The sequence below is a fragment of the Tachysurus fulvidraco genome, chromosome 8, assembly GCF_022655615.1.
Source record: "Tachysurus fulvidraco isolate hzauxx_2018 chromosome 8, HZAU_PFXX_2.0, whole genome shotgun sequence".
NCBI lineage: Eukaryota > Metazoa > Chordata > Actinopteri > Siluriformes > Bagridae > Tachysurus > Tachysurus fulvidraco.
In genome coordinates this window covers 14,325,576-14,351,277 of record NC_062525.1, presented here as the reverse complement: position 1 = coordinate 14,351,277, position 25,702 = coordinate 14,325,576, and the positions used below count along the sequence as shown (strand labels likewise).

At 40.0% G+C, this 25,702-nt stretch overlaps 3 protein-coding genes across 15 annotated transcripts in view; 2 read left to right on the top strand and 1 right to left on the bottom strand.

Moving 5' to 3' along the window:
- Positions 1 to 5,529, top strand: part of acbd4 (acyl-CoA binding domain containing 4) — a 14,421-nt gene extending 8,892 nt beyond the window's left edge. For 4 of the 9 annotated variants that reach the window (XM_027177773.2, XM_027177772.2, XM_027177771.2 and 1 more), the window contains 8 exons: positions 315 to 399; positions 583 to 703; positions 1,011 to 1,142; positions 1,970 to 2,058; positions 2,168 to 2,339; positions 2,416 to 2,621; positions 4,344 to 4,391; positions 4,501 to 5,529. In XM_027177773.2, coding sequence (XP_027033574.2) covers positions 315 to 399; positions 583 to 703; positions 1,011 to 1,142; positions 1,970 to 2,058; positions 2,168 to 2,339; positions 2,416 to 2,621; positions 4,344 to 4,391; positions 4,501 to 4,611 — 964 coding nt within the window. In that variant the 3' untranslated portion in view covers positions 4,612 to 5,529. The remainder of the gene's footprint in view (positions 1 to 314; positions 400 to 582; positions 704 to 1,010; positions 1,143 to 1,969; positions 2,059 to 2,167; positions 2,340 to 2,415; positions 2,622 to 4,343; positions 4,392 to 4,500) is intronic. The other 5 variants (XM_027177778.2, XM_027177777.2, XR_003445312.2 and 2 more) reach the window with 4 other exon arrangements.
- A 1,600-nt stretch (positions 5,530 to 7,129) lies between these two features.
- hexim1 (HEXIM P-TEFb complex subunit 1) lies at positions 7,130 to 9,116 on the top strand. The gene is made up of 2 exons (XM_027177780.2): positions 7,130 to 7,306; positions 7,541 to 9,116. The coding sequence occupies exon 2, from the start codon at positions 7,557 to 7,559 to the stop codon at positions 8,595 to 8,597; it is 1,041 nt and encodes a 346-aa protein (XP_027033581.1). The 5' UTR covers positions 7,130 to 7,306; positions 7,541 to 7,556; the 3' UTR covers positions 8,598 to 9,116.
- A 783-nt stretch (positions 9,117 to 9,899) lies between these two features.
- arhgap23b (Rho GTPase activating protein 23b) overlaps positions 9,900 to 25,702 on the bottom strand; it is a 29,836-nt gene continuing 14,033 nt past the window's right edge. For 2 of the 5 annotated variants that reach the window (XM_027177766.2, XM_027177764.2), the window contains exons 2-24: positions 23,579 to 23,761; positions 22,204 to 22,228; positions 22,011 to 22,103; positions 21,833 to 21,911; positions 21,625 to 21,685; positions 20,075 to 21,347; positions 18,985 to 19,140; positions 18,234 to 18,345; positions 18,081 to 18,120; positions 17,852 to 17,989; positions 17,138 to 17,455; positions 16,927 to 16,988; positions 16,436 to 16,554; positions 16,212 to 16,330; positions 15,745 to 15,897; positions 15,596 to 15,674; positions 15,324 to 15,397; positions 15,110 to 15,199; positions 14,131 to 14,256; positions 13,948 to 13,992; positions 12,806 to 12,899; positions 11,837 to 11,868; positions 9,900 to 11,761 (exon numbers count right to left, since the gene is read on the bottom strand). In XM_027177766.2, the coding sequence (XP_027033567.1) occupies positions 10,898 to 11,761; positions 11,837 to 11,868; positions 12,806 to 12,899; positions 13,948 to 13,992; positions 14,131 to 14,256; positions 15,110 to 15,199; positions 15,324 to 15,397; positions 15,596 to 15,674; positions 15,745 to 15,897; positions 16,212 to 16,330; positions 16,436 to 16,554; positions 16,927 to 16,988; positions 17,138 to 17,455; positions 17,852 to 17,989; positions 18,081 to 18,120; positions 18,234 to 18,345; positions 18,985 to 19,140; positions 20,075 to 21,347; positions 21,625 to 21,685; positions 21,833 to 21,911; positions 22,011 to 22,103; positions 22,204 to 22,228; positions 23,579 to 23,761 (4,335 nt within the window). In that variant the 3' untranslated portion in view covers positions 9,900 to 10,897. Of the gene's footprint in view, positions 11,762 to 11,836; positions 11,869 to 12,516; positions 12,542 to 12,805; positions 12,900 to 13,947; positions 13,993 to 14,130; positions 14,257 to 15,109; positions 15,200 to 15,323; positions 15,398 to 15,595; positions 15,675 to 15,744; positions 15,898 to 16,211; positions 16,331 to 16,435; positions 16,555 to 16,926; positions 16,989 to 17,137; positions 17,456 to 17,851; positions 17,990 to 18,080; positions 18,121 to 18,233; positions 18,346 to 18,984; positions 19,141 to 20,074; positions 21,348 to 21,624; positions 21,686 to 21,832; positions 21,912 to 22,010; positions 22,104 to 22,203; positions 22,229 to 23,578; positions 23,762 to 25,702 lie in introns of all 5 variants that reach the window. The other 3 variants (XM_027177768.2, XM_027177765.2, XM_027177767.2) reach the window with 3 other exon arrangements.

The following is a 25,702-nucleotide window of genomic DNA, read 5'->3' as shown; positions in this document are numbered from 1 at the left end:
AGCTGAAAGTCTACACTTCAATAGCCCTTTGATGGCTTCATATTAAATCCATTGTGGTGGTGTACAGAGGCACTGTTTCACTCTCCAAATACGTATGAACTTGATTCTGTGTCATGTCTTGGCCTATTTCACTCACATTACTGTCACATTACAGAAGATTGCTTATGACTTGTGTGTCATACAGAAGGTGACTTCTGCTTCACATTGTCTTTCAGATGCGTGTTTTATCTTGCACATATATATAGAAAGTAAAATTTAGGCTTGGTATAATAAAATGTAGGCATCTACCAAATGCGGACGTTTTCTTTTTACAGGGATGCCTGGAATCGGCTTGGAGATATGAGCCGTGAGACTGCCATGGCTGCCTATGTTGATGAGATGAAGAAAGTTGCACAAGAGGTTAGCAATCTTTATTTTGTTATGTCATCTGTGAAAAACTTTGTTGAACACTTTCTTTTACCAAGTCCCCAAAATCATATATTGATACAACTAATGTAGTTTTTCTCCTGTTGAAAATTTCTCCAAATACTCCTGAATTGACTTTGGGGAAAAATTGTTGAATTAACACATTCTCTTTAAAAGGTTGTAGACAATATGCCCATAAATGAGAAGACAGCATCTTTTTACCATTATTTTGAGCCACTCTACAATGTCATTCATGATCTACCAAGACCACCAGAGGCACTACTGAGTCTGAGACAAGGTGAGTATGTAACAAGAGTAGTCAACTGCACAATATAGTGAATAGAAGTCCATTTGCACTATCTGTGATTAAAGTCAAAATAACTATAACATGCAAGTAAGTTGACTATTTTTATACTGACCCCAAGAAGCACAATAAAAAAATCTAATTAAACAATAAAAGATATGTAACCGAAAAATGTGTAGACATTTGTGTTTGGATGCAACTGAATACTAAAGTTCATTAATTTAACCCACTCTCTTAACTAAATGTGGAAAAAAAAATCCTGTTATTTAAAAATATGAGCTATTGTCATATTTTGTGTCAGATATAAATGCAAAGGAAGCAACTGAAAAACCACTTATGGTTGGTGCTATACAAGAAGAAATAACTCAAGAGCAAAACCAAAAGGTGGATCTTGAGCCTGTCCTTAACATCGTGCCTCCGAGTGAAAGTGCAGGTAATACTTAATGTGCCTTAGACAACATTTAGACTATTTTATTTTTCAGTTCGAACAATTATATATTTGGGCACTGAAGTCCTTCATCGGTTCAGTAAAAAACGGCATTCTCGAGCCTGGTAAAAGCCTGGTAAAAGGTAAAAGTCAGCGAGTATATATAAGATATCCAAACTCACTGGTGATACAAGGCCAATGTAGCAAAAGGGATGCTTTCAGCTACTACACATCAAAACTTTCACAACAAGACGTGTATGGTTTATTACGTTGTTGTGTATAAACATGGAAAAAACAGCACTGCAGCACTTTAATGAGTAGTTATATATATATCTTCAGGCTGAAGTAATTGTCATCATCAGCACAAAGTTCCCACACACAGGCATCAAGCTTGATTTACAAGGATGTGGATAATAATATTGTTGCAATTTCATTTGTATTCTTCATTTTTATTGGCCAAAACATCTGATATTTTTATTTACTTACTCTGATCAAGATCAATATGCTGAACAAGAAAATCTCTTCAGACAACAGACGTTACTTGTCTGGACTAGTACATTTGGGATAAGTTATATAATTATGTAAATTGTAGTTTTGTCTCACCCGTTGTTTTACCATTGGTTCAGGAGGTAGGCAAATGTAAGATCTGTCCAGAAAAGAAAACAGTACATAGATTACGTGCTGAAATTGAGTATTTCTCTGAGAGAATTTGCAATAATTCAAAGTCCACTTCCACCTCAGGACCCATGTACCCATGATGAATTCCAAACAAACATGCTTACATCATTTACTTAGTATTAAATCAGTCTGATCTAGTTGTTACCTGTGTGTAGACTTGGCTCTGTCGGATGGTCTGGTGTTGACTAGTGACTCTGAGAGCGAACTTTTCTGTGACTCAGTGGAGCAGCTGGACTACATTAAGGTATGAACTTCTAAGGTTGACTTCTATCATGCTTGCCAACACAGGCTTGTGCTATTGTTAGAAATGCCGAGCTCACAATGTGCTCACTTTACTTGCCTTTTATATTCAGCCAGTTCCTAAGCCATATAGCGAGCAGAATCTGCACGTGAACTACACACCTGCCCTTCAGGTGACCCAGCTAGGTGCTGGGCAGGGTGGAGAGGGGGGTGGGAATGGACCACCACCAAGGAGGTGGGAACAAGGAAGAAACGGAATGAGGCATGGATGGAGGGAGGCTCCTGGTAAGTGCTGAAAAAAATTTGATGTTGGATTTAGACTTGATTATATATGCAGCTGTAATTTCTTTCCCATGTCTAGGCAGTGTTCCATACAGCAGCGGTAGACGAGCTGGGCAGCAGGCTTCAGGGGAAGGAGGAGGAGGATACAACCCTGACAGAGGATCTGAAAGACTTCATGACACACAGGTGCAAGAGCAGATCATACTGGCACTACAGAGGCTCAGAGAGGACATGCAGAGCGTGATGGAGCGGCTGGAGGTGGTCGAGGGCTTGGCTGTGGCTAATGTAAGGCTCTGCTGTTCATTGCAGACAGAGTAATTTAACAAATGATATAATCTCTGAGACCTTGAAAGATGCTTACCAAAATTAGTACAAAATAGTTTGGTAATGGTTTGAAATACATGCAGTTTAAATAATGCTAAAAAAACTAATTGTACAGTCTGGTCCATTAGTATTTGGACAAGAACATGTACACCACCAAAATTAATTTGAAATGAAGCAAAATGTTATTGAAGTGTAGAGTTCCAGTTTTACTACAAAGGGTTCAAAAAGTATTGCGTTAAACATTTGTTTTACAATTTGCAGCCATTTTTCAGTCCCTACATTTTCAGACTCAAAAGTAATTGGACAAACTAACATAATTATAAATATAAGGACTATTTTTAATAGTTTGATGCAAATCCTTTAAAGTCAATGATATCCTCAGTAAAAGTTTAGAAGAATTAATGTTTAAATGAAAGCTCCTGACAATTCAGAATTCATCCTGCTACTCCAATCAGCAGTCACTCACATAATCAATAGACCAATGAGCCAATTCCATTGGCAACCATACATGTCCATGCCCCCACCATTTTAATAAATGATGTTAAAATGCTTTGGATCACAAATCTTGCACCAGCACAGGATAGGCTGTTTGAGATGTTTTGTAGCAGAGTTTTTTCTAGCCTTTCTGTTCTTTAGGTAAACCCTCCGTATTTATGTCCATTTATGCTCTTGATAGTTGGCATTGACAATGATATGCCTACCTCCTTGAGAGTGTTCTTGACTTAATTAGATTATTAGGTATTCTGTGATTCAATTTATTTGTCTTTCATTATCTTCCATGTATTTTGTTGTTGCTGAGCTCAATGGTATAATGTTAAAAAGAAGGAATTCACTAAACTGTTGACTTGATCATTCCTAAAGTATATGCTATCTCTGTAGTAGGTCTGTTTCAGCCTAATGTCTCCTTCACTTGTAATAACACCATTCTGGACCACATTTGACAGTTGGAATCAACTCCAGACCATTTCTCTTTGAATAGTCATGAAATAACAATGTCCATGAAACTGCTCACAGCTGTACTTTGGTTAAAGGCTTTGAATTTAAGCTTAAAGTCTAGACTTCAAAGATGTCTTGATTGCTCCAGAGGCAAAGTTACCAAAATTGTGTCACTGTCCAAATACTTATGGACCATGCTGTAGATGCTAGATAGAACTGTTAGAAGAATTGGGTTCAGTAATTCCAGTCCTTTTGGATTTTTGATGGATTAATATATAGTGGATTGTTTGATTTAAAGTGTGTGTGTGTGTGTGTGTGTGTGTGTGTGTGTGTGTGTGTGTGTGTGTGTGTGTGTGTGTGTGTGTGTGTGTAAGCCACTAAGATCCACAATTAAACGTGCATTTTAATTAACTCAGTAAAAATACTGAAAACAGTATTATTGAACATTAAATAAAAAACTTAATTTATAAAAAAGTAAACAAATACTGGGTTCCCAGATCTTATTTAATTGCTGCATAATCGTTTTTTAAACAGCTGTTTGATGTGCTTACTGTAACTCTGATCTTGAAGCTAAATCTAGAAACAGAATTTTACACTGAATGAATGTTGACAAGGAGACAGTTTAGGGACATCTACAATGCTACAGTTCTGTGATTTGTTTTTATGTCCATATGCAAAACTTTGGATAACAGTACCTAATGTGGAAACTGTTCTTTTTTGTGAATTCTATTTTTCAATACTTTTAAGGCTCAGAATTCACAGTGGAGACAGATGCAGTTAACATCTCAGACTGAGGTAATGTCCAGACTTTAAAACGGAGGAACAAGGAGGAGGAAAGAGTCATATTTTTGAGTATGAATAATAACACCGTATAACATAATGGACATTCCACTTTTGTCCACAGGTGGAGAAATGGTGGCCATTTGATGTATCTGGCCAAACTCTGCTGCTGCTTCTGATCTGGCCTTTCATCGCTCAGGGAATGATATTCTGGATACGGCAGAGGAAGAAATAACCTCAAAATCTCACGTCTATAATATGAATGTATCTTGTGTAAGGAGATCAGAATACATAAAGATCAATATGTTATTTTAGGGTGAGGTATACTTGCCTGAAGAAAACAGGGATGCTTTTAAAATAGTTTATTTCAAAATGAACCACCTAATGAGTTGGCAGATCCTTTTGAAATAAACTCTGGAAAATGTATACAGTCTGTAGGAATTCTCTGTTTTCTCTGAGGATATCATTGACTTTTTTATTTTAGCACCTGTTGGTGCATTTAAACTAAATCTTTTACATGGGCAAAGTTGTACTAAAGGGCTGAAATGATGTCATCAAACATGAAGTATAACTAATGTGAATCTTATTGTTTGGCCTAACATGTACATAATGCTTATTGACTACATCATTTTAAATGGGATAAATCAGTGTTGATAAAACTTAGTTAGATGTTATACTGTACAGACTTTCTAAGCATTTTAAACACTTTTTTTGTCTGAAAGTCATTAAGGGGGCAAAATAAACACACCAGCATAACCTGTGCTCCTAATCAGGAAAGCCTTAAATTACATGTATGGCCTTCATGTGGATTTCAGAATGGGATCAAATATCAGAGCTAACTTAATGCACACTACAATATAACAGTGAGAAATGCTCAAGAAATGTTTTATTGCATAACTCCTGTATTCATTAATGCATGTATTAATACTAACAAAACAGGATGGTATTATTTATTGCAAACACAATATGAATCTTTTAAAGAAAAAAGATATGTATTTGGATGAGAGTGATGAGTTTTTATTTGCTCTTGTAACATTTTACAACAGTTTTGTACAGATCCGGTTGATTACACTGTTTTTGTTTTGATGCTCCAGCTTGTAATATATCTTACACTCCATCCAAATACTGTCATAAACAATGCATTATGCAGACAGCAGTAGGTCATGTCAGTGCTTTGTTTGTTTCTGGTTCATTCGCTGGTGTATCAGCGGGAAACAGTGAGATTGTTTTTTTTATTATTATATTTACTAAATGAGGCCGTGATAACGAACTAAAATTTAGTCCTGGTCGAACGCCATTGCCGAGGCGTCCAATCCATCTGATAGTAAATAGCCTGGTACACGTTAGCTGGCACGCTGCTTAGCTAAAAGTGCAAACTTGTTTGATATATTGTGTATAACGTGTATCAGTCTATAACTTATCGCATTTAAGTGTTAGAATTACAAAATAAACCGAAATTGTTGCTCGGATGCCATATCCTGCCAAAACAGGCCTGATGTTTTGTTATGAAGGAGCAGCTGTAATGAAAGCTAAAGCTAGTTTAACTTCCCTAGCAAGGAAATGGCTTCTTGGTGAGTCAGGACAGGCTCAGTTTGGTAACCAGTTAGCTACGTAGCTAACCTATTTAGGGCATCGTGTTTATTGTGGAGATAAACACGCAGTCGCTTTGCTGCTTGGAAATCTGCTTCAGTTAACTTTCTCCACCAAACCTAACTCGGACAGAAGCTAGTTTACGTACACTAACAAACCCGCTAGCTAGTCAACCTAGCTGTGCCATCTGGCTGAATAATCTAGCTTTTAAAAAAAAAACCCAAAAAGGCACGTTTGCGACCAGAGCCGTTGTGCATATGATGAATACAGGAAGATCTTTCTGTTTATGTGGGAGGCGCAGCAAACTGTATTTTATTCATGTACTGAAATACTCATACTCTACGTGTTGGCAATCTTCACACGACTTGGTAAAGCCGCCGTTTATGTAGCTAGCGAGGCTAGCTAAACACTGACTAGCTAGCAGGCGAACAGAAAAGCTAACGCCCCGCATTCTCTTGTTTTCACGATAGATACTTTCGATGTCTTTGAAAAATACGCTCAATTGCTAGTTCTTGTTTTTAAGAAATAACGTCACACACATTTCGATTTAAAAATAAAATAATCAATCTGGTCGTGAAAACGGTCGTATTCGTTAACTCCACGAACACACACGTTACCAGACACTCAATGGCTCAGCGCTGCCGTGAAATAAGGACTACTTTGTGGACGAAGAGCCGTTAATTACGTTGGTAACGCGAGGTATGTGTGCCATTTCCAGTGGACCATAACGTACACGAATTGTCAATATTGCGAGATTTTCTTATGACCGACGTATTGCAGCATTTGATTCTTTTCGACGTGTTACATTATTTTGTGTTCAATAACCGAGGTTTTTATTATATTTTTTTCTTAAGAAACCGACCGTACCCGCTTCAAACCATTTGGTATCGTCCACTAGAACAACCGGGACGGCTTTCAGACAGATTGACGGAGCAAACAACCAATCAGGATGCTCCTTTAAGGAAGCAACTGCAGAAAAAACTTTCGAACCAATGAAGTTCTAGAATGGGCGTGCCTCATTCGGGACTGAAAACAATCAGTGAATTGTGGGAAATGTAGTTTTAAGTGCGACTTTGCTTTATAAGCCAGTGGACAGCTAAACTACAAATCCCAAGATGCGACAAAAAACGAGGACTAGCCGCATGCGCCCTTTACATCGGGGAGGTAATAAATTCACAAGCAACACTCGTCTCCGTAGCAGAAGCGAAAAGGAGTTTACAGTGGATAGAAATGTACTCGGTCCTGTCAAGAAACCCAGCTAGTTGTAAACGGAGCGGAAGGAGTTAACATTGTCAGTCTCAAGTAGAGTAATAAGTAAAACGATAGACTGAAGTTAAACGGTGAGTTTTATTCGCTCGTGACTTTTTGAGTTAATTTGTCGGTATGTTAAATAGTCATTATTACAATAGAAACATTAATTCTCAGTTTAATCTGTTCTTTGTTTTTTGTTTTTTAATGTAAACTGGCGCTTTGTTTACCATCTTTTTTTCTTTTTGTAATGTCTTAGTTTCGTTGATTGAGTTTTCAAGAAATCTGTGCGATCATCACTGATCACAAACTTCTATCTCCTTCAGGTGGGAGTGTACAGTTATGGAGCTGAGTAAAGACGCTGCTGCGCCGGAGGCTGGCGACAGAGGGCGCCATAGAGACGACACGCAGAGCGTCATCGCGGAGGAACAAGTGCAGCGAAATCCGCCGGAGTTTTGTCCTGGACTCGTCTCCGGAGACACCTACCCCATTTGCCGCACACGGAAGAGGAGCGACCCGGAGCCTAAGACCGGCGATGCTGCCGGTGACGAAGGAGACGTGACTGAAAAGGCGCCCAGTAAAGCGCAGGGCGACCGGGACCCCCCGAATAAGAGCAGGTCCGGCTGCAGTTCCGAGGTCGCAGCGGACGGCAGACAGGGCAAAAAGAAACACCGGCGGCGGCCGTCCAAGAAGAAGCGACGCTGGAAGCCGTACTTTAAACTGACCTGGGAGGAGAAGAAGGAGCTGGACGAGCGGGAGAGCGCGCGAGCGTCACGGGTCCGAGCCGAGATGTTCGCTAAAGGTCTGCCGGTGGCTCCGTACAACACCACACAGTTCCTGATGGAGGAGCACGACCGAGAGGAACCCGACCTGAACACGGAGCGCAGCAACCGGAGATCTTTCGGTGCAAGTCGTTCTGAAGACACGGCAAGCGAAGAAGACTTCTTCGAACCTGAAGAGGACGAGGAAGAGGAAGGAGAAGGCGGAGAAGACGGTGAGAGCGACGGCATGGGCCGAGCTGGGGGCGCAGGGGGAGAGTTCCTGCAGCGGGACTTTTCCGAGACCTATGAACGGTACCACGTAGAGACGCTGCAGAATATGTCCAAACAGGAACTAGTGAGGGAGTACCTGGAACTGGAAAAGAGCATGTCGCGCCTGGAGGAGGAGAACAACTGGTTGCGGCACGCGCGGAGAAATCCGGCGACTCCTGGCGAGAGCGCGCAGCGCGTGCACGAGCTGGAGCGTGAGCTGGAGAGACTGAGAGCGCTGAACAGCGAGCTAGTCTTCCACTGCCACCACACTGCGGGACACGTCGTGAACGGCTCTGCTGCCTCAGAGCCCGAGAAGGGACACGCCGAGGGCACAGACACGGGCACACAGTGACGGACACACGCGGGGGACAATTCCCTTTGTTTGTTTGTTTTTTCTTTCTGATTTTATCCGTTGTCTTACTGTAAAGCTACGGTAGCTAATGTGATGCTGTCGGCCCGAAAGGTAATGTCCTTTTTTCCCCTGACAAGTTTTAAATATTGGATTTGTTTGTGAGGTTCCATAAAATGGTCAGTTCGTTATAATGTAGGTTAGGGTTTTTTTTTTTTTGTTTTTTTGAATACGTGACTTGATTTATAATAATAATAATAATAATAATAATAATAATAATAATAATAATAATAAAGACTTTTGTTTTTAGAGTTAATTCATATGACTCAGTCACGTGTTCATTCATACTGCACGTGAAAACAACACTGTCATACACACACCTGTAAGTTTGCCATAAAACTATGTGTTTTTTCCCCATCAATCCTGAAAAAATGAGCTGTTTGGTACCTGATCTTCTGCTATACACTTATTAATGCATGACCAAGTCAGTATGTGGGCTAATAAAACTGTGGAAAACTGTTATTGGCATTTGTTTTCATCCAGATATAGCAATTAAATTATTTAAAAAAAACACGTGTTTATCTCATATCTTTTCTTTGACACTTTACTGAGATAAAATTGCAGGACAGGGTAGTGAGCGCTGAGTTTAACACTGGTCACATCCCAGTCCCAGTATTTCTGTGCAAAATGGTAAGCGAGAGAGAGACACCAATGTGACCCAGACCTACTGTTTAGTGCAGTAATATGCAGAGTTTACATGCAGCTTATTCTCTTCTGTCTTATCTTGTCTCATGGAAACTTGATTCCCTTCATAATTGAATTTTTTCTTATTTCTCGCTTTTCTGTCTCTTATTTATTAATGCATAACATGACATGTTTGCAAAATGTCTCGGGAACCAATCTACAATAGAAAATACATCAGTGTTCTGTAATCTCTGTGGATTCCAGTGCTTTGGAGAAAAGTGTGTTCATCACGAAGCGTGTCAATAGAATTTGCATTTGGATCCGTTTCACTGCCTTCACACTTTCATCTTACTGATTTTATTTAATAAAGTACAACCACCTCAGCCCTGGTCTGAGCTAGATTATATGTCATAGAGAATTGCTATGGAATATAAACCATCACTGTGTCTGTCTTAACAAATGCCTGCTTGTTCCCAAAATAATTGTCTGTTTTTGTCACACCATTCAGAGCAGCAGGCTCCATTTGCAGGATGCCTGTAATGAATGTCAATACCAGTCTGATGTTCTTCATGTATTTTCTTTCATCTCTCTGATGTTCTGCCTATGAAATAAATACATACATAGAAATAAGAAATCTTTATATAACAGACTAAAAGGTAAAAAATCAAAAGGGACAATTCAATACAACCGTATGTATCAATTGTACACAGAGGTTAACTTAGCAAGGCTTTGTACAAGTGTTACAAAAAATATATTGGTCCACATGAACACCCACATAGTGCATAAATGTACACACAGGGCAAAGACAATATAACATACAGAACAGACATACACTGTATTAGGTCATAGATGGCATGAGGTTGGCAGTAATTACTGGTCAAACATAAAAAATATGCAGTGGCTGCTTAAAGACACCAGAGGAGAACAAGTATTGTAGGTCAAAACAGAATAGAAAGAGCGACACTGGCACACCAGAGCTGAAGGTAAGGTTATGTTGTATTTCAGTGCAGCTGCTTTCAGCTGTTCTTGCCACAACCACTTTGTGTGTAATACTGTTATTTCCACTTATACTGTACAAGGGGAGACCTTTTTATTTGGGGAATGGGTGCAAGAGAACAATACATATTTGTGAATATACAATGTACATAGTGTGTGAATTGTGAACAAACGGCAGCATGTATTGTTATGGCTGATCTACGGTTCTCTGTTCTTGAACCTGAGGTCGGGAGCCATTTTGTGTTTGGTGTTGCTGATAATGTGCAGTGAAAAGTCTTGTGGATGTGCTGTGCGGATCCTGCTCTTTCAGTTGAAGTGCCCTCCTCTAGTGATTAAGGAGTTGAGATGGAAATGAAGCTGGAAAGGGCTCAAAGTTATTTATTGCACCGGTGCAGAATGCCGAAAGGCTGTAAGCCTTTGTTGCATAAAATTTTACATGAAAAACTTGCTTTCGGCATGGTGCAAATATGCAGTTAATAACTGAAATGGATTCATCTCTAGCCAATCTTTCCTTCATTTTAAGGCTTACATTGAACCCTCTGCCTTGATATTTGAGTAGTGTGCTTTATTACCCTTCAACATAATGCATTAGGATTCAGGGTGTTTACAGTAGATGTCCTTGTTTAGCCGTCCCCACTATTTCCTACCACTGTATGGCGTCTCCAGTCCCTCCGCCTTCTACGTGTCTCTGGGGAAGCATGTCGCCGCTGAGTCCCTGACCTCCACAAGTCGTTGGCAGAGGAAAGTATGTTGGCATGTACCTGACTCAGCCAACTCTGCTGGACAGAGGAGTCTCTGCTGGGGGACATGGCCTGACGCAGCCTCTCCTGGCCACGCACAAGTGAGGCTTTGACTCGGGCCAGACCCACAGCCCGCTCCAGACCTGGTTCTTCATATAAAGAGCGAGGGCGCGCCCTCTCCCCACGCAGCTTCTTACGGCTTGCCAAGTTGCCCTGGCTGAGCCTGAGGGCATCGCTGGAGCAGGGGGATGATGGTGAGCTGGCTGACTGGTCTGTGACTCTTGGCCCTGGAGAATTCTGGTAGGAGTAGAGGAAGCTTCGAGGCCGCTGCAGCTGCTCTCGTCCTAACCGCGCCCTCATGGTGACGCCCACTCGTATACCATCATCTTCTTGCTGGCTACCTCCACTCTCCCTCCCTCCCACCTCTTGTTCTCTTCCCTTGTTTGCCTCCATCATACATTTGCCTACTACACTCTTTTCGTCTGCTTCTGTTATCTGACTTTCCGTGCTTTGTTCAGCACATCGCATCTTGCTCTCCTCATGACCTTTGTCTGTCTCATCCTCCCCATTCTCACTCAGCTCTCCATAGTTGCTGGATTTCACCGGCTCGTGTTCCGAGTCCTCATCGCTACTGCTGTCTGTAGGGCAGGCACTTCGATGCTTCTTTCTCTTCCGGGTCACAGCAGATATGATGGATAGGGAAAGGAAATCCTTGGTGCTCACTTCTTTCTTTGATATTGAAGATCCCTGCCAAAGAGAATCATTAATGTTTAGGCTTCAGAGTTCACTGTAATGTCATACATAAAGAATATAGAATGTTACCTTGGATTTGGCTAAATCGCTGTTAGTGGAATCTGCAGGTGGATAAAAGAGAGAAGTCAGAAGTTTGCAGAGCTGGAAAAACAAATGTGAACTGTGCAATATGTTCCATAACCGCAATTAAAATGTACTATGGAAAAATGTATTATGGGATTAGTTTCTATTTTAATGCATGATGATGACTGTGAAGATCTAAAAAGGTTTCCTCTACTGCAGAAATGTGATAGCAAGTAAATATATTGAATATAAGCAAATTTCAACTAACATTTCTCTTTATTAGATTTCTATAACAAATCTCGCTTTCTCACTTTATTATATTGAAACAAAGATAATTAAGCCTATTTCTATATATTTTACTGATTTTATGCTTTATGTGTATCTATTCTCTTGGCAAAATATCTTTATTATATCAAATATTTATTTATAGAAAGAAACAATTCAGAATTGTACATTTTCCCTAATGTGAAATATTAGAGAACTTTCCCTTTATTAAAAATATCTTCACTTGCTAGGATATCATTTTTGCAGTGATTGTTGCGTGATGTTATGAGTTTCCAATAGATGTCAATATGATCATACTCATGCTAAATGAAAGGTTTGTTATGCATGAATGCTGGATGCTGAAGATCTTTAAAGCATCCTAAACACACATACACAACGTCAAGTGTAAATCCTGCTCCTACCGCAGAGTTTGATCCAGTGGCACAGCTAGGATCAGAATTAAGAGATGTTCCGAAAAGAGGTAGAAAAAAAGAGATAGACAAGAAGTTGGCCAAAAGGATTTTAAGGTAAGATTATAACAAAGAGAAAAAATTAAACTAGTGTGGTACAAGAAAGCCAAAGTTGGAAAAGAGGTAAATGTCTTCAAAGTTACGGATAGAAAATGGATTTCTTTATCATTTTTAAAGCTTTAAGTGGCAGAGCACCTGAAAGAGCAAACATAAAGACAAAGCCAACCATAGGGTGATTCACCTGAGGCGTCCCCCAATGTTGCTGTTCGCCCAATGTTGGAGAGGAGGTGGTCAATATTTGGAACGGGCTGCTCATCCCGCTGGTCTTCAGGGGTCTGAAAAACGGAGAGATTTCACTCAGATGTTAATCCACAAGCTAATCCTAAGAATTTGGAGAACATTGATACAATAATGTAGGAAATTCTAAGAATAGTCTAATGTGATAAATCTGTCTTGCTTGGCTTAGAAACTGAGTGAGAGGACTGCCTGAGAGCTGTTCATATTATAAGCTGGCACTTTCATTAGAATCATGATGCACAGCACGGTTTCACAACTGTCAAAATAACAGTTAGTTGTTTAGAGAAAGAGCACCTAAAAAATCTCCTTCCACATATGCACTTATTAAGGTAATTAATCTGGAAAAAAGGGAACAGAGCCAGACAGAGTCTCAGGAAGCTGTGATGATGTGGCAGTAAGCCGGGATGTGATCTAGCACAGGCAATCTGAATGACACTCAATGTGTTACAGAGAAACAGGATGACATGTTAATGGCTAGTTGTGTGACTATGTGCTGATGGTTGTTGAGACGGTTGATTAAAAAGAACATTTAAAAAAAAAAGGAACAACAAAGAAAAATTGTCTGGAAACTGGTGCTATTTAGAAAAAAAGAAACATGTGGCTGAATTTGTCCATCAAATTGATTGACACCATTGATAGATGTGGCCATTTATGAGCAAATCAGGAACAGACTCTAAGCATATGGCACAAGCAGAATGAAGATTCAGGTGATAAACAAATGCAAATCTTTACCCTATGTGGAATTTGTTATATATCACATTCTGTGTGAATCCTGATAAAATTCTGTTCCAAAGCTGCTAGACTGAATGACTCAAATCCTGATAAAGCTATGCTAAATTGTCCAGCCTTTTCTGATGACCAGTAGTAATGAGATTGAGTTGATTTGCTTTGAGGAAATGATTAAATAAATCTAAAGATGACTACAAATGCACAGAGTGAACACGCATAACAGTTTCAATCTGGTTCAAATCATAAGCTTTGAGCCCATGAGCTCAATCCATGTGTGCAGTGAGTATAGTTTATTTTCAGATCACAGCTCCTATCTGCTACTGTATATACTGTAAATGTGCACGAGACAGAAAGTACCTTCTCATCTTTATCCATCAGCTCATCAGAAAAGAACCAGGCATGCTGCAAGAAAGAGAGAGTCAAATGCAATTCTATATACATCCATATTTAAACTGGATTTGTTCAAAGTAAACAGATGCAGTTATTAGAAATAAAAATATGTCACCCATCAAAACCCACCAAAAAGCATAAAGTGCTTACATGCAAAATGAGGGTCTCCACAATCTTATAGCGGTCAGGCATGTGAGTGACCATGTCTGTCATATTGTCCTCTGAGGTACGCACAAGTGTAGGACCAAAAACAAGAGCAAGGTTTCTGGGCTCCATCTAAGAGATAAATGCAATAATGAAATGGCATGTCCACGGCTCATGAAATAACATGTTGGAAGATTTTGAACATTTATTTTTGAAAATGAGTCAACATTTGATGTCCACGTGATGTGCATTTATTTATTTGTTTGTTTGTTTATTTATTTATTTATTTGCCTTATTACCATGTTTTCTATGCTTTATTAAAGTGTGATGATCCACCAGGGGGCAGTGTCACATCAACTTTTAACACCTCTTATTCGTCAAGTGTAATTACTCAAGAAAAATAATTCACAAAAATCTTCAGGTTCATATTTGTACAAGTGCACACAGACATATCTACCCAATGTTTACTGTAGGCTAACCAACAAAATAAGATTTAAATAATATAAACGCAGAGTATAATAGAAACAGAATGTAAATAAATTAGACAAGCCATAGGCCAGGCCTATGTCCTACATGCTATCAGTAATAGAAGCTGGTCTACATTATTAATAAAAAAAATTGTCCTAAAATTATTAATTGTTGCATGCAGAAGCTAGACCATATGGCTGAGATTTGATTAATAAAATAAAATAAAATATTTTTGTGAACTCTTGTGTGGGCAGCTCATTAGCATTACACTAGAGCTTCCTCTTCAAATGCTGAATGATCTGAAACTCAGCTAAATTTGCACTACTCTCCTGACAACACTGTCCTTTGAGAGCCTCTTCTGCCTGAGGCTGATGATGCTTCACTGCAGATTTATCCAGAAGCATATTGACGTACAGACTAGACAAGTAAAATACTAATTTAACATTGTTGCTCAACAAATAGTGACTCTAAATCGCATGGTTTATTTTGACTTGTATGATAATTGTTCACACCCCACCTTATTCTTCTCTGAGTGATCAGCTACTCGCTTAAGATGACTGATCAGAAATTTAAGTGTGTGGTAGCAATGATCAGGTAAGTCACGAATCTGTGAAAGAGACAAAGAAAACACAATAAGACAGCATTTCCAGAGATGTAAACATTTAAACATGCCATGAACATGGCTATTGCTGAAAGGTCTAGAGTGAAATAAAACATTTCTTACTACATACCAGTTTTCTCATTGTCTTCAAGCGTTCTCCAGCATCCTCCAACCGATTGGCGTAGATGAAATCATTGTATTTGTCTGAAAGCAGAGGGCAGCAGTGAGCAACGTACACACACACAAAAACACAAAAACACACACACACACACACACACACACACACACACACACACACACACACACACACACACACACACACACACACACACACACACACCTACACACACTGAAGTAAGTGCTTAAATATGATTATACATGAATATATATGAATTCATTTACCATCAGTGAATAGAGGTTCTGGTAGCTTCCTAAAGAATGACTTTAAGAGACTGCTGATTACATTCAGGTCCTGCCATCTCTGTGGGGAAATAACACATGAGACTTTTTTTCTCTGGCTTCCTCTGCATCTCTCTGTCTGTGTTTCTCACCTCTTCAGCAGTGTTGATCTCCATGCCCTTGTTGAGTTGGTCCTGTAGGGTAGACACCATGGCATTGTTGCCTGGTACTCTGTAGATCCCTGTATATTCCAAACCCATCTCTTCCACCAGACTGCAGCAGGTCTCTACAATCAGAGGTACAAACTACAAAACAAAAATATATACAATAAACTTTATTGATAATGGCTGGAAACCCTAAATTTAAGACTCATTTCAATTTGATCTAAGTCATACTGTCTGTAAAGTGTTTTTGTCAAAAGACATTGACACAAAGCAGCTTAAAAGAAATCCCGATATAATTCTAGATCCCTAATGAGCATACAACAGGGAAAGTAGAATGGAAAACAACCCTGGGATACAATAAAGAAGAAACATTGGGAGGGACCAGACTCAACAGGTCCTCTGACAATAATCAGAGCTGTGAAGCCTCTTCAGTGATTCACTGTAGAACAACATACCTTGTTATTGGCTCCCGAAAGGCAGTCCTCTAGTCTAACCCCAAAGGCCTTAGGTCCTGCTTTCTTTCCTTTTTTCATAATGTTGATGCTCCATGTTGCCTTAGGAGGACTGCTCTCCTCTAAATAGATGGAGACAGAATGTTGTTGGGGACACATTTAACTAGTCACTTCATTGCTGTGCATGGGAGCATGCATTCTCTTTAGTAGGACCGTGTAGGATTAACCTTTGCTCTCTGTCTTTAAGGATCTAGTCACTCCTGAGCTGCTGTCTGTCTTTGAGAGGAGAAAAGGTTGCATCATCCTGTGGACTCTGGGAGAAGTGTCTGGCTTAGTACCTGTTACGCTGTTATGGGTGTCAGAAATACACAGTAATAAGACATAATGTACATGGCAGAAACTCACACTGTAAATTGTGCTGGAAGATACAACATGAACATTGCAGTAGTCTTACATGAAACATAATCTATATTTGTACCATCAATTTCATTTGACCTATTTTTCTTATTAAAATATGTATTTCTGATGATGTGAACATTACTTTGTTTTGTTTTAATAGGATTTAAGTACAAAGTATATTACTGTAAATACTATCAGTAAGTAAATAAGATCATTTAGGCACTCATATATATTATTTCTCTCATTCCCAACTGGAGTATAACCATAAGTCATTATTTATTTCTATAGCACACTGTGGAGTTACACTATATCACTTTACCTTTGTTTCCTGTAATCATTTAGTTTCTTATTGATGAGGGCCTGTCTGGAAAACCCAAGCTCCTATGAACAGATAAATAATTAATTAAATAATACTTAATATTAATATATTACAAACAACTGAAAAAACATTACAGACTCTCATTGCTTTGGACATACTGTATGATATACTGTACATTAGCATAGAGGTGACGAATGCATGGCTGACTAACCTCGTTATCAGTCTTGCTGTTCTCGCGGATGATGCGGATCCAGCTCAACATGTCATCCCGGTCCTCTGCTTGCAGTAAGTACTCACAGAAGTCCTGTGTGGTTAGTCGTAGTGTGTGTTTCCGCTTCGTCTCGCTGTAGGCTATGTCAATCAAGCAGCCACGGATACTGATGGGCTGCTCATCCTCTCCAGCACTACCATGGCCCAATGACCCTGCACCATGCAGCACTGCCTCACGCTTGTCCTTGTACATAAAGAGTGAATGGGAGCGTAGCACAGAGAAGACCCGTTTCCATGGTCGCATACCACCACCAACTTTCTGTATGGAAAAGACAGAATCATAAAAGTTTGTCTTTTTAAATGGGATTTCTGGCTTTTTTCACTTGGTGGCTATTTCAGCTAAATAGATTATATAAGGCTAAAATATACTAGCAGTAACTTCTCTCAGGTACCATTATTTTCATATGGAGCCCTATTCCTTATATATATTATATTATAAAAAATATATTAGATATATTTTCTTGTCTTGTTGATGTTATGGCTTTCAAAATGTATTCCCCTGACAACAAGACTTCTGGCTTCGGCAGTGGTTCCGTTGTAAATAAATACTAAATTCCGAGCTGTGTCAGTTAGCACACAATCTAATCTTGTTTGCTATGTTTGCACTATTTAGCTGAATAACCATTCAATAGGGAGGAGTAAACATGAGTCAGACCTTGCCCTTCTCTGTAAGGATCTGTTTGTAGTAAAGCCAGCCCTCTTTTCTTATATCCGTTAGTGTGATGTTGCCGATCTCAGAGGTGGAGTGGCGTTTAGAACGGGCTTCCTCTGCTGCTCGCAGACTCTCGAGGGACTGAAAAAACAGATACCCAAAATTATCCAGTGGATAAACATATATTCTGGCCAAAAGAAACATATGTTGTGGAGGATATAGAAGAACTTACACCCTCTGTAAAAAAGCTTTTGACTCTTTTTGGTAATCTCCTGTAGATGGAATATGAAATGAGTTCAGAAATCAGACCGCAGGTAAATCTGAATAGACTATGCTTCTAAAACAATCCTTCTGCATAAGGAAAACATAAAGTGCAAACACTAACATAAACACACGGCCTTCATCTCTGAACGTGTTCAGACCCTCATCACAAGACTTGGAGCGCTCAGTTGTGATGGCCAGCAGATAGGAAGAGCGACGGCTGTTCTTGACAGTGCCTGTTCAGAAACAGAAAGAAAACCAGAGGTAAAGTGTAATGTACATAAATATAAGAATTACAGATATGTACAAGGCTGATGAGTAAAATACATCCAGCAAATGATTTTCAGAAAAAATCAAGCTGCATGTGTTTTTTATGGAATCACACACGTAACTAAATGCTAACAATTGCATCAGATATGTCTGGTAAATTTAACTTACCAGTCATTAGCAATATTTGCCAATGTTTAAATGAATGTCTCTTAAATTTGTACCCTGCAATGGCAAGCAATGTGAAATGGAGGAAATAGATGATGGAAGTTAGAAAAGGAAATGAAAAAACCAGCAGATGGTGGATATAAATCATGACAGGAGAGACAGACATATGAGATTGACTGTAAGAGGAAAAGGCAGTGTCAAATATATAGGTGGTTCAGTGATGAAGACACAGTCTCTACTGATGTTCAGGACACAGATGGTCAAAATCGCTAGCGGAAGATGTAAAAAAGTGAAATGGTGAAAGAGAGACACGAAGCAACAAGTTAGATGCTGTTAGTTTGACAGATGCTACGGATTTAATATAAAATTGCAGAGCTCAAATCATGATCACTGTTGGGACAGAGAAAATCAGACACAGTGTTAGTTGAGGAGACACTCACTGCAGTCTGTGTCGAGGAGATGGGTGAGAGGGGAGGTAAGGGAGGGAGGGACAGGGCTGCTGGACAGGGTAGGTGCTTGGCACAGGCTGCTGGACACCACAGAGGAGGCAGGCACGTGCTGGGCAAGCAGGTCTACACTAGGGCTGGTGGGCTCATCTGTGAGGAAGGGTGAGAGTTATGGGTTAGGGTTAGGGCTGACGGGATTTAAGGATGATGGGGTAAGGATGCTGTGGAGTAAGACATCTACTTTAACTAATTCTTACAACATTAACACATTACATACATAGCAATACATAGCTCAAATTTTCATACAGTATGTGCGAAAAACTGAAATTTAGTCGATTAATATCATCATTAATATCTTAGTCATAAGGTAATTGTAATCTCCTTTTGTAAATGATAATCTTATGTTATTGCAAAATCCTCTAAAAGTGTACTAATAAATCAGCATTTATACAGAATTTTGTTCTGAGATCCTAACTTTTAAGAGTCTTCTGAACTTACCTAATGCTCTGTTATATGATAGGTGTTACATTATTCATCACTGAATATGTACCTTACATGTTGAGCACCCTGAATGAGCAGCTGTGGTTGCAGAGCTCTTTATGTTCCTGTCTACAAACCTAAAATCATAGTTTTAAATTCAATCATATTCACAAAGCCTCCATCGATATGGGTTAGATATAATTATATCAGTAATTTAAATCCATAAAAATGAGTCTTAGCCTGTTGGGTTTTCTGATGGCAAAGCTTACACTGAGGGTGGCAGCTACCTTCTCATTTCTAATCACATGGCCATGCCCTTGCCTAAAACCCCTGCGAGAGGAGATTTTGAATTCAAATTTTGTTTTGCTGACAACCACACATAAAAGATCATATATTATGTATACAATTATTTGTTTACTTTAGAGAGTATCCAGTAGCTTACCGTACTCAGATACATTTAAAAAAAAAAAGGTTATAAAACTGCATGTTAATTTTTTCCCACACAAGCTACAACAAACAACCACTAGGAAAAACTGACATGTAAGCAAAAAGATGTAAAAATTGTTGAACAAGCAACTAGTGGGGACGATTCTCCTATACTGACCTATGAAGGGAATGGAAGCCAGGGAGTCCTGCTCCACAGGCAGGTGTTGAAGGTTTCCATTGGACCGCGCAGGGGCCGAGGCAACAGGGGGTTCGAGTAGATCAACAGGCACAGAATAGTTTGGGTGGCGCATTGCATGGGAAATAAATTTTCCAGTTGAGGTCTTTTGTCTAAGGACTACCTCTTGCATTTGTACTTGACCAGGCTCCTCCACTGCTGGCCCACTACCTGAGCTTTCCTTTGCAGAGTTCTGTGTCTCAGTAGTGGAAGACATGGACAGAGGGGATGAATCTCTGCCTGAAGAAGGTGCACTATCAGGGGGGCTGGTTTTAGGTGTAGTAGTCCAGCTGAGGTGAGGCCCAGTGTAGGAAGAATCTCTAAAGGAATGAGCCTGCTGCATGAGGTGGCCTGCTTTGCGACAGAAAGAGGGACTATAGCTGCGGTAGCCCACCATCTGGTCATCTACTGTCTGTGTGGGCAAACATCTTGGCTGGGATGACTGATAAGACTGAGATCCTGTCTGCTCCTGGGCATTGCTGGATCCACGGCCTGGTGGTGGCACATCTGCAAAAATTACTGCATGTTGATTAGCCAAACACGGCTGCTTATCTATCCGGACTGAATTTTCATAGCGTGGTGAAGCCACAGCCGCTGCCTTGTCCAATTTCTCTAGCGAGTGCCCAGGACTCTTCTCATACTCAGCACAACCAGCCAGGAGATTTTCTGAGCAAGAGCGATTTGATTGCTGAGCCCCAGTCATACCCCATCTACCCATCCAACAAGAGTCTATGTAAGGGGACTGGTTGACTCCCATGGCTGTTCCATAGTGGTAAAGCAGTGTATCTTGAGAGATGCTGCGGTGGTGGTGGGACATACATGGGCGCTCTGTTGTCTGATTGTGGTACCATTTAGCCAGGGCCTGGTGACACAGTTCACTCTGCGACAGTGGAAGACTGCCCTTTCTTGGGTGGGGCAGGGAGGCTGAGGTGATGGCTGCATTGTGGTTGGCAAAGTGAAAGTCCAGAGGGCTGATGGCTATGGTTGAGGAGCGTGCCCGCTGGTTACGAAACGCATGGCGGCTTGGCGGCCCAGTACCTTCTCCCATGGTGCGGCTGTCTAAGAGACCAGCTGATCCACGCCTACAGTTCAGGTTGGAAGGTATTCCGGAGGTTGGTTTGCCGCGAGGGTAGCTGATTGGAGGAGGCTCTGGAAGGTTTTGAGCCCCTCCAGTGTATGGCTGATTCCCTTTCAGATAAGCATCATGAGAGTATGCCTATGGGAGTGTGAAAAATAGTAGCAGAATTATGCATTTATGAAAATATGGAACAATGGAGGCAAAAGGAGAAAAGGGGTAGAAAAAAAGGCACTTTATTGCAGCACGATTATCATACAAGATGGCTAACTATTTAGTCACCAACATCTTATCTATCTCAGAAACAAACATGGTACAGTAGCTCATCATTAATTGGCATGGTGAGTATTAATGAATGTGGTGGTTATTTGGGAGAGAAAAAAGGAGAGTAGGAGAAACAGCAGAAAGTCATACTCACACTTACCAACTGGAGCACATCCTCATCTTTAGGCATAATGGAAAGCTCTAGCACACTCTTACTACACAGGAAAAAACACAATTATGAAATAAACACAAATACATTAGTGAGGAATGTAAATTATGCAGTAAAATATATATCAGAGAAAATACCAATTATCTTTGTTAACTTAATCCTTGCTATTTAACTCTCATACACATTCACCTACCTGTTTTGGATTAGTGCTATAACCTGAGAATAGGTTTTCCCCAGAATACTCTCCCCATTCACTTTTACTAGTCGGTCTCCTACACAAAAACAAGTGAACACACAGACACACACTTAATACAAATAATGTAGTGCATCTTGTGTTTTAATTAATAAACAATAGCTTTAGTTTCTCCTACCTGTGCAGAGCCCAGCCTGATGAGCAGGACCTGTTTCCTTCACACTCTTCACAAAAATAGTATCCATTGGCTCCAGGCAGCCCCTATGAGCCCCTAAAGAAAACAGCATAATCTAATTTAGAGGCACAACTAACACACTCAGTTGAAATGATATGTAGATTATAAAAATACTTTAATTACAGGTGAAACTAACCTTTTCCATTACCATTCTCTACATCCTAAAAAAGACAAATAAAGAGCCATAAGTTGTAATGTAATATAATCTATGAAACACCAGAGGGAACCATTGTCCACTGTCATAAACATAATCTAGAGTGCAGTTCATATTATTGACTAGACTAGCTAACAATAGCACTGTTTACATCCAACCACACTAATAATTACATGCACAAACACAGTCAAATACAAACAAGGTGCACAGGATAACAGCCAATCCCTTCATTTTCAGAACACAACACACAAAAGCTGAATGGTCAGTCTGGCTGGATCTGGCTGTGCGCAGGCTTTTGGGATTTGCTGACACAGCTCATTCCTGACACCCGCACAAAGGCAGCAGGCTTTAGAGTCAGAGAAGTAAGCGTCTGTCTGTCCTGAACCCTTCACTGCTACAGGAGTTGAGGACAAGAATGCTGTGCAGGACTCAGACGTGAGGACCACAGCTCACAGGGAGATTATGACTAAGGTTTTTTACAGAAGATTAAACTGAACCCATTAACTGCCTAATGATATCACAACTGTCTGAAAGACTGAACTTTGCAACTGCTGTGAGCGAGGTCAGGTACTGAGAGGTCAGGTCAGACATTTCACTGTTCCGCTTCTGTGTATGCTACATAAAATTTACCATAACAACATTCCAGCTGATCATCAGCTGACATGGCAAATGGCACACATTTCCTGAGCATCTTTATTAAAATATAAAAACTTGTCAGATGAAGGTGAAAAGTAAGAAGGGTAGCCAGTTTTCACCAGATGTACCTTTAACAGAATGTACAAATAATTGTTAGCTAGCTAGCCAGCTATGGTTGTGGATTCTATGGGATCTATTTCCAGTTGCAGAGTAAAAAAGCCATATTGAGTCCAAAATATCAGTTACTCTATATTAATTTATCATTTTTATTTCAGTGGCTCAAGTGGTTAAGGCTCTTTGTTGATAGGGGTTCAAGCCCCAGCACTGCCAAGTTGCCACTGCTGAGCCACTGAGCAAGGTTCTTAACCCTCTCTGTTCCTGAGGTGCCAAACCATGGCTGACCCTCTGCTCTGACTTTCAAGAAATACAAGTCAATTGTGCTGTAATGTAATGTATTATAATAAAGGCTTCTTATTCTTCTTTTTCTTTTTCCTTCTAATTTATAAAACTGCTGTATTAAAGGTATATCACAATAGCAATTGCACTTTTAATGAATTTCTGAATATCCGGACTCTTGCTCAAGTAATGTTGCTTATATTTTGTTCACATGATTTCTGTAACAGTCACATGAATAGAGGAAGGCAGCATGGCACTTTGTAGGATATTGTACCTTCATACAACAATGACCTGATTCTTAATGGTGGACCTGTGCATCCATTACCTTTACAGAGGTGTGGAGGGCAGATTCTGGTGGGTACACTATGAAGTGGCGTAGTGTAAACCCAAAACCCTGAGAATTTTTCTGCAGAACCACCGTACGAGGGCCCTTCCATTGCATGCCTTCATTGGACACTGGACGTGCATTCTCGTTGGACAACAGGACTTCATCTCTTGGCCCTTTAGCCTACAACACAGAAGCATAAAGAAGGTTATGAAGTGATAAACAGAAACACTCAGGAACTTCCCAAAGAGAATATAATGAGCTGTATTGGTGATGAGCTATGGTATGTTCTGTCTGTAAGATGTTTGCATAAAATGCAATGTTAGCAAAGCTTTACAGGTGGGTTTAAGAATACACTTAGGTGACAGTAATCTACCCCCACCCAGTTTGAGGGCACAAGATCAACCCCCTTCCTTTTCACACTTGAATGAGGAATGTCTCAGGAATGTCTATTTTAAACATTGATGCTATAATCAACCACCACATGGGATTTACCAACAATGGCATAGTTCAAAAGTAAATACAGTGGTTCCTGATGTGGAACAACGGGAGCATTAAAACATTACACACTCGCACGCATTCTCACTCTCACACAGACAAAAATGTAAAATGTATAAATAAAGGTCATTCTACATTATAGGTCAGGTATGGAACAAAATAGAGGCACTGGAACGAGGGCCCATTAAATTCCAAAAATACACCTCACTCAGAACAGGGCAGATGTATTTGGCAGATGGGCTGCTGATTTGGCCTATTCATAGTTTTCATAACAGATGTATTGGCTTAAGTTGCTAGAGCCAAGTTAAGTCTTGGGTGTACAAACTATTCTTGGTGGGGTCCGTACCGAAAAAAATGGCCACATGCCACAGGTTCTCTTGAATTATTAGGTTCTCAGAACTGCGTCTATGTAATCAGTGCTCTCATCAAATGCAATTGAATCAAAATGACATAAATTTGCTGCTTTAGACTGGTTGACAAATGTGGATGTGCGATTTTGCATTCACATTATAGAGATTAGTTCAACAAGATAGAAAAAACGTGTATTAGCTTGCAGTTCTTATAATAAAAGTGTCAGGCAAATGTAAATAGACTGGTAGTGGTAGATGTTTCCCATAAAGCTCAATCATCTTTCTCATGCAACCACCCCACTTCCTCTCCACATCAGCCCCCCTATCATTCCATCACCTCACATGCTGCACTGTGCCGCTCTGCCCGGAAAACAACAACAGGAAGTGGAAACATTGAAGCAGGAAGTGCAGTACCTCCCTTAGTTAGCCATTAAGGGGATCCTTTACTCTCTAAAAATACGTATGACTAATATGGAAAAGCTCTCAGCTTTCTACTATACAGTAAGTCTTCTAAAAAGACTTCCTAGAAGACTTGTCCTAACACTACCTTAACCCCTCTTTGTCTATTCTCTCTTTAGCATCTCTTCCTGCTCTAGTTTCTCAGAAATGTGTCACTGTCCCTGTAGTCTCATTAACCCAAGACTTATATATATTTACCCTATGGCTCAAGGAATAGAAGCAAGAAAGATCTACAGTACCAAGATTTACTATCACTATACAAGGTTATAGTATGTTGAAAAGGAGCCTGAAGGGATATAATAGTGCAGAACGTTGTGCAAAGCCTACATACTTGGGGTGTGATGCAGAGGCAACTGATGACACAGAGGCAGAAGAATGAGAAGGAATGAGAGTGAGGTAAGTGCTGAGTTTAAATGACTGGATTCCTTTCTGAATTCCAGCTATCGGCATGTCACACTCAGGTGAGGATAAACATACACACGATCGCAAGATTCTGAGACACCACAACAATTGTACACGTGGACATAGTATCACATACACAAAATATGCAAACAGGGTTGGGAATCGACATCACATTGCACTGAACTATGGGTTTGTTCCACAACTTTATGTTAGTTCTTTGTTAACAATCTTAATATTATTCTAAATCTCATTTTGTTTTTTTCCTCAGCTAAATCTTAGCATTTCTGACCTGATTAATCCTTTTTTTTTCAGGATACTCAATGACAGCCTGACAACGGCAGTATGATGTAGCATGTCGTCCATGACTCACACTTGCACATATTCACACAAATATATTCCAATTTCCTCTCTACCA